Genomic DNA, 15,208 nt, shown 5'->3' with positions numbered 1-15,208 from the left:
TTTCAGCTGTCAAAGAATACAGCAGAATATAGATCTGTTGAAAAACTGGGTGGAGAAGTGGCAGGTGAAGTTTAATCTGGACAAGTGTGAAATGATGCATTTTGGGAAGCCAAATGCAGAGACTGTATACAGTCAAGGACAGGATCCTTAAGAGCATTCACATACACAGGGACGTTGGGATGCAAGAGCATAGCTCCCTGAAAGTGGAAACACAAGTGGGTATAGTTTTAAAGGTGGCATCACGTATGCTTGTCCTCTAAGGGCACGGAGTATAAAAGTTGTCAAGTCATATCAAATGTATAAAACTTTAGTGAGGCCACATTTAGAGTACTGAGTACAGTACTGATCACCACACTCTAAGAAGCTTATGGAGACTTTGAAGATAGTGCAAAGAGGTTTACCAGGATGGTGCAAGGAGTGGAGTCTTTTTTAGCGCTAAGGAGAAGTTGAACAATCATAGGTTGTTTTCATTAGAGCATCAGAGGCTGATGGAGTGGGGTGGGCTGGGGTGGGCGACCTGCTAGAAATATATACAATTATGAGAGGCATGGATAGAATGGAGTCTTTTTCTCAGGGTGGAAAGGTCAAATACTTGGAGGCATAGGTTCAATGTGAGAGGGGGGAAAGGTTAAAGTAGATGGCAAGGCAAGTTTTCTTTTATTTTTACACAGAGGGTAAATGCCTGGAACACATTGCTGGGGAGGTTGTCAAAGCAACTGCGATAGCAAAGTTTAAGAGGCAGTTAGACAGACACACGGCCAGGCAAGGAATACGGGGATACAGACCATGTGTAGGCAGATGGGATTGGTTTAGAATGGCAACATGATCAGCACAGACATGGTGGGCTGAAGGGCTTGTTCCTGTGCTGTACTAGTCTATGCTTATTCAAATGTTTTTATTCTTCCACAGGTTTCTCTCGAGATCAATTGCAACAGAACCTGTTGCTGTGAATAATTATGTAAATAAATTTACTCCAGAGAACTGTGCACTGTTACTACTTGACTTTTCAAGCACGTTTCATATCAATTACAGGAAAATAACGGAATAGAAATGAAGAAGTAGTTTAGTCATTTATGCGCTGCTGAAACCTAGGAGTGCCTGGCGTGTTCTATTTCTAGGAGTCTTTTAAAATCATCCCTAAGTGTTTCCACTATTTCAGCAATACCAAGACCAGCAAAAGGACTAAATTAAGCTTTTAAATAGCCTGTTCCTTTTCACCACATTGCTTTGAGGGATACCAGTATAACACAGCAAGGGAGCACCAGAAGCAGTGTCCCACACTTTAATAAACATTATCCTGATCCCACTTCAACTTTCAGAACATTTTAGTTCAGTTATACACTCATGCCTGAGTTACAAGGGTCTGGGTTCAAGTCCTACTTAGCTCTGCGCAAAACTGAGGCCATGTGTTCAATCCAGTGCAGATGAATTGCTGTGTTTCAGGAAACACAATCTTAGAAGCATAGCATGGCAAATCCACCGAACCTCCGCATCTCTGTGGGAGGAAATCAGAGCAAGACACGGGGAGAATGGGTAAACTCCACACAGACAGGCACCCAATGCTGGAATCAGACCTGGGTCCCTGGCGTTGTGGGGCACCAGTGAGCTACCATGTCAGATTGAACAGGGACCTGGTTTACCTGTTGGCTGGATGTAAAAGATCCCATGACACTACTTTGAAGAACAACATGGGACTTTATTCCCCAGTGTCTTGGATCATATTGGTTGGACGTCAAAAACCAAAGAAAGCTTGCCATGTCATTATTGCATGGCAGTTTGTGGGAGCTCGCTGTGCATAAATTAGCTGCCATGTTTCCTAAATGACATGGTGATGAAATATCAAAAAAGTATTTCATTGGGTCGAAAACATTTCAAGGTGGGAAAAGTTCTAGATTAATACAAGTCTCTTTCTTTGCATTCTGACTGGAGCGATTTTTCTGCAATTCTCTAGCAGCCTGACTCTCCTCCTGCTTACCCAGCTCCATTCAGTCCAGTAACAGCAGGCATGACTACTGGCTAAGAATGTTGCCGGCTGAAACTTGCCAACTAAACAGTTTCCATCCTTGGACTCTAGCCAAATAAGAGCATGGCTCAACCACAATACTTGAATTACATTGACAATAATGGCACTTTGCAATGTGCATTGAATGAAGGTTATAATTTGACATGCTTAAGCTTTGATTGCTTCCGACATTTTACTACTGAAACAAGCAATAACACTGCCAACAGCTAGTACAGAAACATGAACCTGTTAAGCCTAAAGCATATCAGAACCTTAGTGCGCAGTTTGGGACAAAGCAGAATCCAAGCAGTAAACAATCATTTGCCATATTGCTGGCTGCTATCACATATAGAATAATATTCTTAACTTCTTATCCAAACAAATAGAGCAAGATTTCTTCTTGTTATTTTACTGTATAAACTGTAGGGCCTGAAATTGAGCATTGGCGTCTCCAAGCATGAAAATTACTCAAGCCCAAACTTCATACTAATGTGAAACGAATGAGAGAAACATGAAGCGTGAAATTAAATTCTTCCAGAACTAAATATTTCCCTGTATGTTTTGTCTGTAAACAAATCAGAATCCATTAAAAATGGTAATATTGACACCCATCAACCTGTCAGTTATATTGACAAATTAATTGGAATATAGATTTTCATCAAACCAAAAATTAAAGTGACCCGTTTACGATAACAGTGACTCGTATTTTTTTTTTTTAAATTGAGCAGAGTATCAAAAATGTATTTATGGGTTAATGTTGTTCAGTAGGTTGCACATTTTTAACAGTTAAGCCAAGGCCACACAGAGCAATGGAATTACTGTACTGCTAACCAGTGGGATGTAAATTCAATATTCATTCATGGCATTGCAAAGATCACTCTGTCAAGTTGTTTTCCTTCTCCTTAAGCTTGTACCCCAGGAAGCCACACATGGATAAACAGATTCTTACCTCTTGCTGTAAATCTCTAATCAGTTTGCTCTTCCTTTCCACTTCAGCCTTTAAGAAGTTAATCTGTAACGGCAGCAGGTCTGTAATATTAAGTCACAGAGCACCAGAAACTACAACACTGCACAGAACAAAATTTCTTTCATACAGTATGCAGCATTGTCACGTTTTTTTAGTGTAAGAACCAGAAAACAAACAGGAAGTGTTCGGTCTAAGACAGCTTACCCCAGCCTGCTGCTTTTCTGCTTTCACTGCAGCCTCAGTGATCTGCTTTTGAAGGGTTTCCTGAAGGGATTTCATTTCATCGCTGATTAAAAAGAAAGAAGTGATGTTTTTAAATACTGTCGGCACTGAAAAATCTTAGGAGTCACTTTTTGCGTACGGAGCAGTTTTTTTTTTTTTTAACTTCAAGCTATAGTTTCAAACAAATTGGCAACAGGTTTTTTAAAAATTCATTCATGGGATGAGGACACCACTATCTAGGCAGCATTTATTATCCATCCAGAATTACCCAAAGGGCAGTTAAGAGTCAACTACGTTGCTCTGGGTCTAGAGTCACATGTAGGCCAGACCAGGTAAGGTTGGCAATTTCCTTCCCTGAAGGACATTAGTGAGCCCAATGGGATTTTTTTTCCAACAATCAATAATGGATTCATGAATATCATTAAACTCTTAATTCCAGATTTTTATTGAATTCAAATTCCACCAACTGCCTTGGTTGGATTTGAACATGTATGCCTTAGTGATAATAGCACTAGGCCATTGTCTTCCCGATGTCACTCTCACATTATTCAGTATGTTTTTCACTCCTGCTGAACCTTTTCAGCTTTTCTTGAAGGTTTTGGGACACTGCATTTGCAATAGGAGGAAATGATTGCTCAGCACAGGTTATGCAACCAGCTATCCAATGCAGTGGTATGATGCCACTGATAAGTAAAGAGAGGATTTTACACAGGCAACTCAACATTGTGAGACTGAAGGTCATGGACTAAATGCGGAAGGCTGTAAAGATAAGTTGGAGATGTTGTGAAAATAAGAACAAATCATCGTTTCTGCACTTGAAATGTGTTTTAACCAGATCGCTTTAAAATTTCAGTTCCATGCTTACAGCTCTGGTAACTTCTACAGTTCATTCACTTCTCCACCATCACTCTCTCATCCAGTCCCAGCTAATCAAGTACAGTGAGCATCAATAATAAGCAGATTCACAGAGACACTGTGAATGAGACACTGAAAGCTTTCATTCTTTGCTGTAAATGTCTCCAAACGGTAAACAAAAACAGACAGCATTTTAGAAGACAATGTAATTGTTTTAATGTAGGAGATAATTCAAGATTTTGCTTGATATTTGCTGAATTATAATGGACTGTTTGAGTATATTAAATATTGAAACATGGGGTGACACGGTGGGTCAATGGTTAGCACTGCTGTTTCACAGCAGCAGGGACCCAGATTTGATTCCAGCCTTGGGCGGCTGTGCAAACTCCACATAGACATTCTCCCAGTGTCTGTGTGGGTTTCCTCCAGGTGCTCCCACAGTCCAAAGATGTGCAGGTTCGGTGGATTGGCCATGCTAAATGCAGGGTTATAGGGATTGGGTGGGTCTGGGTCGAATGCTCTTCAGAGAGTCGGTGTGGACTCAATGGGCTGAATAACCCACTTCCACACTGTACGGACTCTATCTGAAAGGTTCTTACCATGGCATCAAAAGATCCAATTTTCCCATTTTCATTTTATCCACATGATCTAGTGCACCTTGGCACAGATCAAGAAAATAAATCTTTCTTTGGGATATTCTATGTGCAAATTTGACATTCAGTAGTTTTGGACTGAATGGATAATAGCAACTTCATGTTCTGTCAATTTATTGTACAAATATTGCAGTAGTAAAATAGTATAACTTTTCATTCAGTCCATTCAAATATTGTGAAGCTGGTTTGGTCAGTTGCAACAGTAACAGCAGATATAGATGGAGATAAATACAAGATTCAGACAGTTCAATATTTGACAAGTTTTGGCCAAATACTATTTGCTATCAAGAACATGTTAACAGCTTATGTTGAATTTAGTGCACTGATGCTAAACTAAGCAATTTTTATGCTTCAATGCAAAACATTTGAAGGAAATATGAACTTATTTTCCAAGAGTTTCGGCAGTGGCAAGGCAGTGATCAGCAGTCAGCAACAATGCAGGGATCAGGCCAAAGTCTTGTGAGCGACAGTGAAGCGTGGTGTGCCCAGGCAGGTCTGAGCCCAGTGTTTTGCGGGAGAGCGAGCCCTCTTGGGGAAGCCCAGTTTGGGACACCTTTAGGCCCATGCTCAAGAAAGGACTGTAATGTTTGACATTTGAACTTTAGTTTTCTATTTTAATGCTAAGAGGGCTGTGCTGAACTTTTTAAATTTTCAGTGGGTTCTACCACAAAACACACGTTTCTTCAACGCGAATTGGCTATAACGCGATTGAAGAATTTAGATCATTATTTGTAGAACATGAACTTTCCTTACCCATATTGTCGATAACATGATGCTGGTCCCATTAGTTAAAATGGTGCTGCAATTACACAATTTTCTCACGATCAAAGATTGGAACGGAACTACCGAGTTAAATCAGAACAGACTATTGCTTTATTTTTCTATTTCTGTAACAAAAATTTTGTACCTAGCTATTTTGTACCGAAGATGGCACCATGTTTGGCAACATTGTCCACTTCTCACTGTGCTCCTGTACACCGTACTTGAGCACGCGAGACAATAAAACCGAAATCTAAATCGTAAATCTCGAAAAAAAGTTTACTTCATAAATGACTTTGATGCCAAACACAATAAGTGACAAAACTTGAACTTCCTGCAAGTAGGATTTAAGAGCAAAGAAATGAGAGCAGGAAAAGCCAATAAAATCATTAAACTTTCCAACTCGATTCAACTTCCCTCCCAGTTTTTAATAATGGAGCAGAGAATAGATCAGGGAATAACCTCAGAACCTGAACATTCACAGAAACAGTGAAGATTGCACTGGGGTTTGGGCCACTTGATACCAAACAGGCAGGGGTTCAAAATCATTGTTCAGTGGAGTGATAACATGAAGAAATCAATATGCCTTTGTACTACTTGAGTCAGGCCTCTCAAAAGTCCTGAACATGATATGTTATCAGAAGACAGGCACCAATCCAAATACAGCTCTTCAAAAGCTTTAACCATGTAATTGTGCAAGAAGTCTTCCTTCGCTGCTGGAAATGACTTGATCAGGCTCTTCTATATTTCATGTCTGGGAGAGATCACTCTGGCAAAGAGTTTGGGCCACACACTTCTGCAACTTTCCTTGCGTTTCTGCACCAACTGGAAGTCTGATTTGCTGTGTCCTCCTTGCCGAAAGGTGGAAGAAAATGAATACAATGATTTTGGATAAATCCCAAATCAGAGAAGAAAACCAGTAAAAGAAAAATAATGGTACTACATGGAGCTAAACGTACCGTAGCACTGCTCTGAGATACACAGAACAGGTCAGAGTGTCACGCGCAAGGCTAGAATCAGAGCTTGTTTTTACCTCGTTGATTTTAACCCTACTGCAAATCCTCTTGCATGGATGCCTGCCTTGAAGTAGTTTTCCTCCTCTCTCTACAAGAATCTCAGAGTCTCTCTCTCACTGCAACCCCCAGGTCATCTCCTCTGCCCTGAAGCTCTTCAACCATGTCGTAAAACAGACTCTACTCTTTGCTACCTCCCCCCACCCTCCTCTCTGACCTATCACCTCCATCCCCACCCCCACATCTATTGTACTCTATGCTACTTTCTCCCCACCCCACCCCCCTCTCATTTATCTCTTCACTCTGCAGGCATTCTGCCTCTATTCCTGATGAAGGGCTTTTGCCCGAAATGTCAGTTTTCCTGCTCCTCTGATGCTGCTAGACCTGCTGTGCTTTTCTAGCTCCACTCTGATCTAGACTCAGAGGGGGTCAGGGTGTAAACTCTCTCAACCTCCTAACTTCATATTTGGGAAAAACAAAATATTCCTGAAGAGCTGCTTATTAGAGGGATGGTGTCAGGCAATTCACCAATAACCAACCTCCAGAACAAATAGTGCACGAGCAGTTGTTTGAAAAGACACTACAGTTCTGAACATTGGAGTGTCTGGCACCTTACAAGCTTCTACAAGGGACATCAATCACAGCTGACAAACAGCAATCCATGCAGAGTATAAAGCAGGTAACTGACTTGTTCACTGCAGCAAACACTCATTCTCCCTGTGGACATGCAGATACAAGAGAAGGCACTGGGCATTGTGATAATTGCAAGATTTCCTGCTGTTCAAACATTACAGCGTGCACATATCACGCCTTATGTGGCCCTGGGCAAAATGGTAACCGCAGGACATCTACTCCCCATGTTGGTCACCATCCACAGAATAAACGGTTAAGTTGCCATACTCCCAGAGGCCCTTAGGGCTGCCCTTTCATGAGGGATGTCAGACTTCAGCTGTGGTGATGCGCTCAGCCTGAAATCTGTCCTCCTCACAGCGATGGGAGTGGCAATGGGGATGTAGGGCCAGTGTGCGACACTGGAGGGTGATGGAAGTGGTGATGGGGTGGTAGGACCGCCTCACCGTACTGCTTCACAGCACCAGGGACCCGGGTCCGATTCCAGCCTCTGGCGACTGTCTGTGTGGAGTTTGCACATTTTCCCCGTGTCTGTGTGGGTTTCCTCCGGGTTTTCTAGTTTCCTCCCACAGTCCAAAGATGTGCAGGTTAGGTGAATTGGTCATGCTAAATTTACCATAGTGTTCAATGGTGTGCTGGCTAGGCAGGATGACCATTGAAAATGAAGGGTTACAGGGGTAGGCTGGTATGGACGAGATAGGCTGAATGGTCTGCTTCCAAACTGCAGGAATTCTATGTGAGCGATGTGGGGCCTTTGTTGGTCCAGAGCCCATTACAGTGAGAGCCTGAAGCCCATTGTGGAGACCCCACTGTAGCCAATATCCAGTGGAGCACAAGGAGGGAGGAAAGGGAATTCCGTCTTTAGTAATATCTTAATGCTTTCTGTAATTCAAAATGTTGCTGAAGGAGACATATTACACTTTTCACTGTACTTATTGACCATAAATTATTCAATTCATGAGGGTTACTACGCCTCAGGCAAGGGGCAAGGTTGAGAAAGTGTGACCTTCTTGTTGACCTCAGCTGATGTGGGAACGGAACCCAAATGGTTGGTGTCGTTGAGCATCACAAACCAGCTGTCCAGACAACTCAGCTAATCTACACCCTCCATAACTGAGTTTAATGTTGGTAAATGCCCATTTTCCTCCCCTCTGCATTCTTCTGCCACTTCCCCATCATCCATTTGCTCCAGGCAAGCCCAAACAATTGCTGCTGCATATCTCAGGTTCTCTTCAGATTTGCCAACTGGGCACTACCACCCTGACTGAGACAACCCTGTCAGAAGTTGCAGTGCTGTCCACCCCAACCCCAACTCTTTCAAATCCTTCTCTAACGAGGCTCCTGTCAGGATTAACCATGCAAGCAAGGGTCAGAAGTAGGCCATCCAGCCCCTTAAATCTGCTCCATCATTCAATAAGTTCATGAGTTCTTTACTCCACATTTGGGATGTGCATGTCATTGACTAATGCAGCATGAATCGACCGCCTCTAGTTTACCCTTGAGAAGGGGGTGGTGAGCTGCCTTCTTGACCCCTTGCAATCCATTTGGTGCAGGTAGAAGCACAATGCCATGAGGGAAGGAATTCCTTCACTATTGCCGTGACAGTGAAGGAACAGTGATATATACTTCCAAGTCAGGATGGTGAATGCCTTGGAGGGGAACTTGCAGGTTGTGTTGTTCCCTTGTATCTGCTGCCCTTGTCCTTCGAGATAGCATTGATCATAGTTTTGAAGATGTTGTCTAAGAAACCTTGGTGAATTTCTGCAATGTTTCTCATAGTTATCGTGTTACACACTGCAGCCACGGAGTGTCGATGCTGGAAGGAATGGATGTTTATGGGTGTGGTGTCAACAAGTGGGCTGCTTTGTCCTGGATGGTATTAAGCTTCTTGAGTGTTGTTGGGGCTGCACCCATCCAGGCAAGTGGGGAGGATTCCATCACACTTTGGGGAGTCACTCAGCGCAAGGTTCTGACCCTCTGACCTGATATTGTTACCACAGCATTTATATTACTTGTCCAGTTCAATTTCTGGTCAACAGTAACTCCAGTTGATAGAGCGATTCAGTTATTGTGATCTTAATGAATATCAAGGTGTCAATGGATAGATTCTGCCTTGTTGAAAGTGGTCATCACCTGGCATTTGCGTGGCACACGTTATTTGCCTGGACATTGTTCAGGTCGTGTTTCTTTTGGGCATGATCTGTTTCAGTATCTGACGAGTTGCAATAGTGCTTAACGCAGAGATCATTGTGCTGATCAGATTGCAACCTCAAATCCACATTCCCTCCTAACCCTGCTGATCTTTCACCCCGATTTTGCAGAATTCTCTCTATCTCTGCCTTACAAATATCCAAGGTGGCCGCTTCGACCATCTTTTCAGGAATAGAGTCCCGCAGACTCTCAGGTCAACAAAGTAACACCAACTCCACGTCAATAACTGCTCAGATCCTTCCATTTCCATTGTTTCTATATGCAGCACCAGGATCAACTGCCATTGCCATAATTTAAAGTCTTTAAATCATTGATTAAGAGGCAGTGGTAGATGCAGATACAGTTACAACAGTTAAAAGACATTTGCACAGACACATGAATAGACAATAGGTGCAGGAGTAGGCCATTCAGCCCTTCGAGCCTGCACCGCCATTCAACATGATCATGGCTGATCATTCTTAATCAGTATCCTGTTCCTGCCTTATCTCCATAACCCTTGATTCCACTATCCTTGAGAGCTCTATCCAACTCTTTCTTAAATGAATCCAGAGACTGGGCCTCCACTGCCCTCTGGGGCAGAGCATTCCACACAGTCACCACTCTCTGGGTGAAGAAGTTTCTCCTCATCTCTGTCCTAAATGGTCTACCCCGTATTTTTAAGCTGTGTCCTCTGGTTCGGCACTCACCCATCAGCGGAAACATGTTGCCTGCCTCCAGAGTGTCCAATCCTTTCATAATCTTATACATCTCAATCAGATCCCCTCTCAGTCTTCTAAACTCAAGGGTATACAAGCCCAGTCGCTTCAGTCTTTCAGTGTAAGGTAATCCCGCCATTCCAGAAATTGACATCGTGAACCTATGCTGCACTCCCTCAATAGCCAGAATGTCTTTCCTCAAATAATAGGAAAGGTTCAGAGGGATATGGGTCAAAAGCAGGTTGGCAGGACTAGTTTAGTTTGGGTAACCTGGTCAACATAGATGAGTTAGGCAGAAGGATCTACCCAACAGACACATCGGGTTAAAAATAGTATAAATTCTTAACCCTCCAAATAACCCCAGTAGACACCAGGAAAAGAAAAAAATGGATTTCTTTGCAGAAAATTAATTTTCTGAAAACAAATCTTTTGTCGATGAATTATTGTGAAGTTGAACCAATATTTGATGGTAACCTTTGCTCGGGACAATCACCCTTCTCCCCATAATATGCTGTTCTCTATTGTAAGCTGGTCTCTCCAGGTCCAAAATGGTTTCAATTGTAGTTGTAACATCCCTTTGGGTTTCCCCCATCAATATCAGGGGTTGCAGTTTGGAAAAGATTGAACCTGTGTGTCCAAAGTCTGATATCATTACCTGTGACTGGGACAGTGTCCACAAAATTGAATATCATTACAAACTCTTCTAGTGGGGAAACCACCAGTGGTGGGTCTGTCAATGGGAGGCAGTTCAATGCACCTGCATTCGCTACTTGGCCTCTTGGTCATTGGTCTAGCTTACAATTATAACTAGAAATATTAGAACACACTGCTGATTGTGTGCTATTGGTGGTACTGACTTGTCCTCTTTCAGCATGCCAAGTAGAGGCTTGTGATCTTTGATTTTCACGAATTTTCACCCATAAAGATATAAGTGGATTTCCCCAATTTCAAATATGATCACCAATTCTTCTTTCTCCATCTGGGCGTACTTACGCTTTGTGTTAGCCAAAGTCCTGGACACATAAGCTATTGTGTGTTCCTCTTCATTTGGTCACCTATGAGCTAATACCACCCTGTGCTGAGTGGGGTGGCAATGCACGTCCTGACCAGACCTTTCTTGGGATCATGGTGTGCCAACACCTCAGAGGGTGGTAGTTGTTCCGTTACTTCATTGAAAGCTGGGTTTATCTATGAGACCATTTCCAACACCAGCAACAACTTCAACGGCTTGCCGGCTAGGATCCTGAAGAAAATTCTAATTGTTTAGTCAATTGGTTTTGGGGTTTTGCTATGGGCTGGCTAGAGTTTCTCTGACCAGGATATGTCCTGAGTGAAGCTATGCAATTGTCTTAAGTGGTGTTCTCCAAGCTCAGTCAGACTGGAGAGCGTGACCACTTCCATTGGAACACCCTGCAACTCATATGCTCCACTTGCTGCATTCTGTAATGATTAAACAGGTGGTACAACTGACTAAGTCCAGCAGAGCTTCAGCTAGCAGGCATTTTTGAATAGTCAAATCATTGCACTCACATACCAGACATTCTCTATGCATCTTATTAAAGACTAAACCAAATTCATAGACTACTGCCAGTTGTCCTTGACCTGGTCAAAAACCTCAATGCATAAACAAACAGAGAGGTGGCTCAGTGGTTAGCACTGCTGCCTCACAGCACTAGGGACCCAGGTTCAATCCCAGCCTTGGGTGACTGAATGTGTGGAGTTTGCACATTCTCCCTGTGCCTGTGTGGGTTTCCTCCCACAGTCCAAAGATGTGCAGGTCAGGTGATTTGGCCATTCTAAGTTGCCCATAGTGTTAAGTGTTTTCGTCAGAGGAAAATGGGTCTGGGTGGGTATCTCTTCGGAGGGTTGCTGTGGACTTGTTGGGCTGAAGGGCCTGTTTCCACACTGTAGAGAATCTAATTTAATATTCCCCTGGCTCCCGAATTGCCAAGTGAAAGTTAGAGAATGTTTGGAGTTGCAATGTTCCTTACTCTGTCAGTCAATTCTTGAAAAGGTCTTATTATGTGGTGCCTCAGGGAGAGTCATGCTCCTAATGACAGTAACAACAACAATTCCACAAGAGAATTATTCATTTTTTCTCTGCCACCATGTTGTTTGCCTGGAAAAGGTAATGCACATTTTCCACGTACTTGGCATTATCCTCAACACTGAAAATGTGTTGCTGGAAAAGCGCAGCAGGTCAGGCAGCATCCAGGGAACAGGAGAATCGACGTTTCGGGCATAAGCCCTTCTTCCGGAGGGCTCCTGAAGAAGGGCTTATGCCCGAAATGTCGATTCTCTTGTTCCCTGGATGCTGCCTGACCTGCTGCGCTTTTCCAGCAACACATTTTCAGCTCTGATCTCCAGCATCTGCAGACCTCACTTTCTCCTCAAAGACATTATCCTCAACAGCAAGTCAACCAAGTCAAACTTCACAAACAAAGGCATAGTGCGGGAAAATGTTTATTTCAACTCAAAGATTAATGTTGTGAACAAGTTTATTCAGCATGATGCTTTACTCTTGTTCTCACTGAAATAACTCTACAAAGGCTAGTAGCCAGGCACCAAGTCATCCTTTATTTATACACGAACAGTCCTTGACTATAATACTGCCTCAGACAGAGTCAGGCACCAGAGTAAGTATCCCTGATATTCATCCTTTTTGTTTTAATCAGCCAGGGCTCCCTGATTGGGATTGTTAATCTGGTCCCATCAGGGAACTCTTATTCAATGACACCCCAGTGGCCAACCTTGTTACAATCACTACAAACTCCTGATTAGTCTTAAGAGTGAAATATTTGGAGTTTATATCTAGAATCTTAATCTCAAAACAGGAGGAAAGTTATTTACAGTTGATCAGGCAAATAGATTGAAAGGTTTAGCAGTGAATAAATAATGGGAAGAAGTTAAAGAAATTATTTCAAATTTTCACTGAAAATATGTTTTTATTAAAAAGTCAAACCTCCATAAGAAACTTCGTCTGTGGCTTACTAGGGAAGTTATGAATAGTATTAGATTAAAAGACACTTATAATAAAATGAAAAATGAACAATTGGCCCATAGCCCTGAGGATAGGGAGAATTGTAGGTATCAGCAAATGCAATCAGAAAGCTGATAAAATGGAAAATAAATAGAATATTAAAATAAACTAACCAGGAATATAAAAACAGACTATCAGAGCTTTTACGAACATATTAAAAAAAGAGAATCAAGAGAATGTACCACCTTCTCATTTCCCATGAAACAAATATGTTGTATCCCTCTTCACGATAAAAAAAACAAATTATATTTCAGAAATAAAGGTTAACTAAGCTGCTAATATATTTGTGGAAATTATGACAATTCACTGACACAGAAAATTGGAACAGGCATAGATCTTTCAGTCCATTGAGTTTGCTCTGCCAGTCATGATAATCATCCAAATCAATGTCATGCTCTCATTCTCTCTCCATACCCCTCGATACTTTTAGCCTTGGAAATCTGTTTATTTCTGAAAGTATATCGAGAGACTTGGCTTCCACAGCCTTTGATTGTACAGAATTCCACAGGTTCACCAGACTGAGTGAAGAAATGTCTCCTTATCTCAGTGCAAAATGGCCTACACATGCATTCTAAGACCATGACCCCTTGTTTTGAAACCCCAGGGGAATCATCATCATGCCTGCACCACTCTGTCCAGCCCTGTCAGAGCTTTGTGCATTTCAATGAGAATCCTTCTCATTCTTCCACTGAGCACAACAAATAGAAACCACCGCCTTCTCAAGGCAAATGGGGAAAGCAATAAATACTGGCCAGCCAGAGATGAATATCTCCCATGGATGAGTAAAGGACAATATCCATGACGTGTGCAGTGGCAATGTTAGAATAAGCGTGAAGTAGAAGAGCGAAAGGGCATGATGGCACTTACTGAGGTGGAGTGCAAAAGATCTTTGAATTTTCCGGCATTTGGTGCCCATTCCATCTGACCCTGGTGACAACATTGACCTAGGTCACTAACAGTGTCCCAGGCAAGCTATTCCTTGGCTTCCTCTGCTGGTTCACCAGGGAGAGAATGGGCTCCCCACTACCATCCCATTCACCAGTACCTCCATTTCAGTTTCCAAAGAGGATAGCGTGCAATTGTGTTCCTGTGTTGTCGCAGTAGTGTCCAGCTCAACAATGGGAGCAATGGCTATGATTTTCCAAAATTCCCTATATTCTAGAATGATCCCAAAGGATTGAAAATTACAAAGTGTAAAATGTTTATTCAAGGAAGGAGAGAGAGAGATAAAACCGGGAACTGCGGGATGTTTAGCTTTGAGGACAGTCATCAAAACAAAGATGGAATCTATGACTCAGAAAACTTGAACAATTGATTTTGAAAATCAATCATTGTCTGATCAGAAGGGTCAATTTGGTTTTGTAGAATGATAGAAAGGTTTACTACACACAGAGTTCATTTGGAGCACTATGTTTTTCTGGTATGTAGAGAAATCCAGTTTCACTAACTTCTTGCAGTTTTTTTTGAGGATTTTTTTTTTGATGATTAGAGTAGATGAAGGGAAACCAGTACATGTAATGCACTGAGATTTCCAAAAGGTATTTGATAAAATCTCACTTGTAAGTGTTATGAAGTTGAAGGCATATACTGTACCTTTAAGAGAGAGAATGGTGTTCTGAACAGAGATTATAAGCACATCCGCACATGATTAGAAAATAGTCCCAGAGTGTACTAGAAAATTGAAAACATGCAACTTTGGCTGTGAAATGGAGATAAGTTTTGGTTGCTGTTTTGACCACAAATTGAATTTAACCATTTTAAATTATGCCCCATGATACTAAAATCCAAATTAAATTTGAATTTATTACTTTGCCAACATTTAAACAATGATTTGATCGGATGTTGGGGGTGTATAAGAATCCGGATATTTTGAAAATTGGTCAGAGAGCAATGGCCGTGGAGAGAGAAACTGCTGGTGCACTAATTGCCCATCTAACAGTTCACTCTCAAAGAAATTAGAAAACACTATCAAAAGTACCTTTTCATGTGAGACATACTTGTAGTAAAAAGAAGGACGATGACCCAGGGAGATTAGCAGCTGGATTAAGCGAATGTAATTTTAATAAGTGTCTTATGGAGCATCATATTGTGATACAGCTTGAGTCAGAGAGGAAGCAGTTAAGAGAAAGGGGGCTTAGGTTTGCGAATAGTAATTTTTTGT

The 15,208-nt window shown here is 42.0% G+C and overlaps 1 protein-coding gene across 1 annotated transcript in view; it reads right to left on the bottom strand.

Annotated features, from left to right (window-relative positions):
* Positions 1-15,208, bottom strand: part of luzp2 (leucine zipper protein 2) — a 402,509-nt gene that overhangs the window by 191,018 nt on the left and 196,283 nt on the right. Inside the window, exons 4-5 of the mRNA XM_087996289.1 lie at positions 3,174-3,255; positions 2,952-3,014 (exon numbers count right to left, since the gene is read on the bottom strand). Coding sequence (XP_087852415.1) covers positions 2,952-3,014; positions 3,174-3,255 — 145 coding nt within the window. The remainder of the gene's footprint in view (positions 1-2,951; positions 3,015-3,173; positions 3,256-15,208) is intronic.

The sequence above is a fragment of the Chiloscyllium plagiosum genome, unplaced genomic scaffold (assembly GCF_037043375.1).
Source record: "Chiloscyllium plagiosum isolate Xiang-an unplaced genomic scaffold, Cpla_swu_hap1 HiC_scaffold_18, whole genome shotgun sequence".
NCBI classification, from domain to species: Eukaryota; Metazoa; Chordata; class Chondrichthyes; order Orectolobiformes; family Hemiscylliidae; genus Chiloscyllium; species Chiloscyllium plagiosum.
This window is presented reverse-complemented; position numbering and strand designations above follow the sequence as displayed.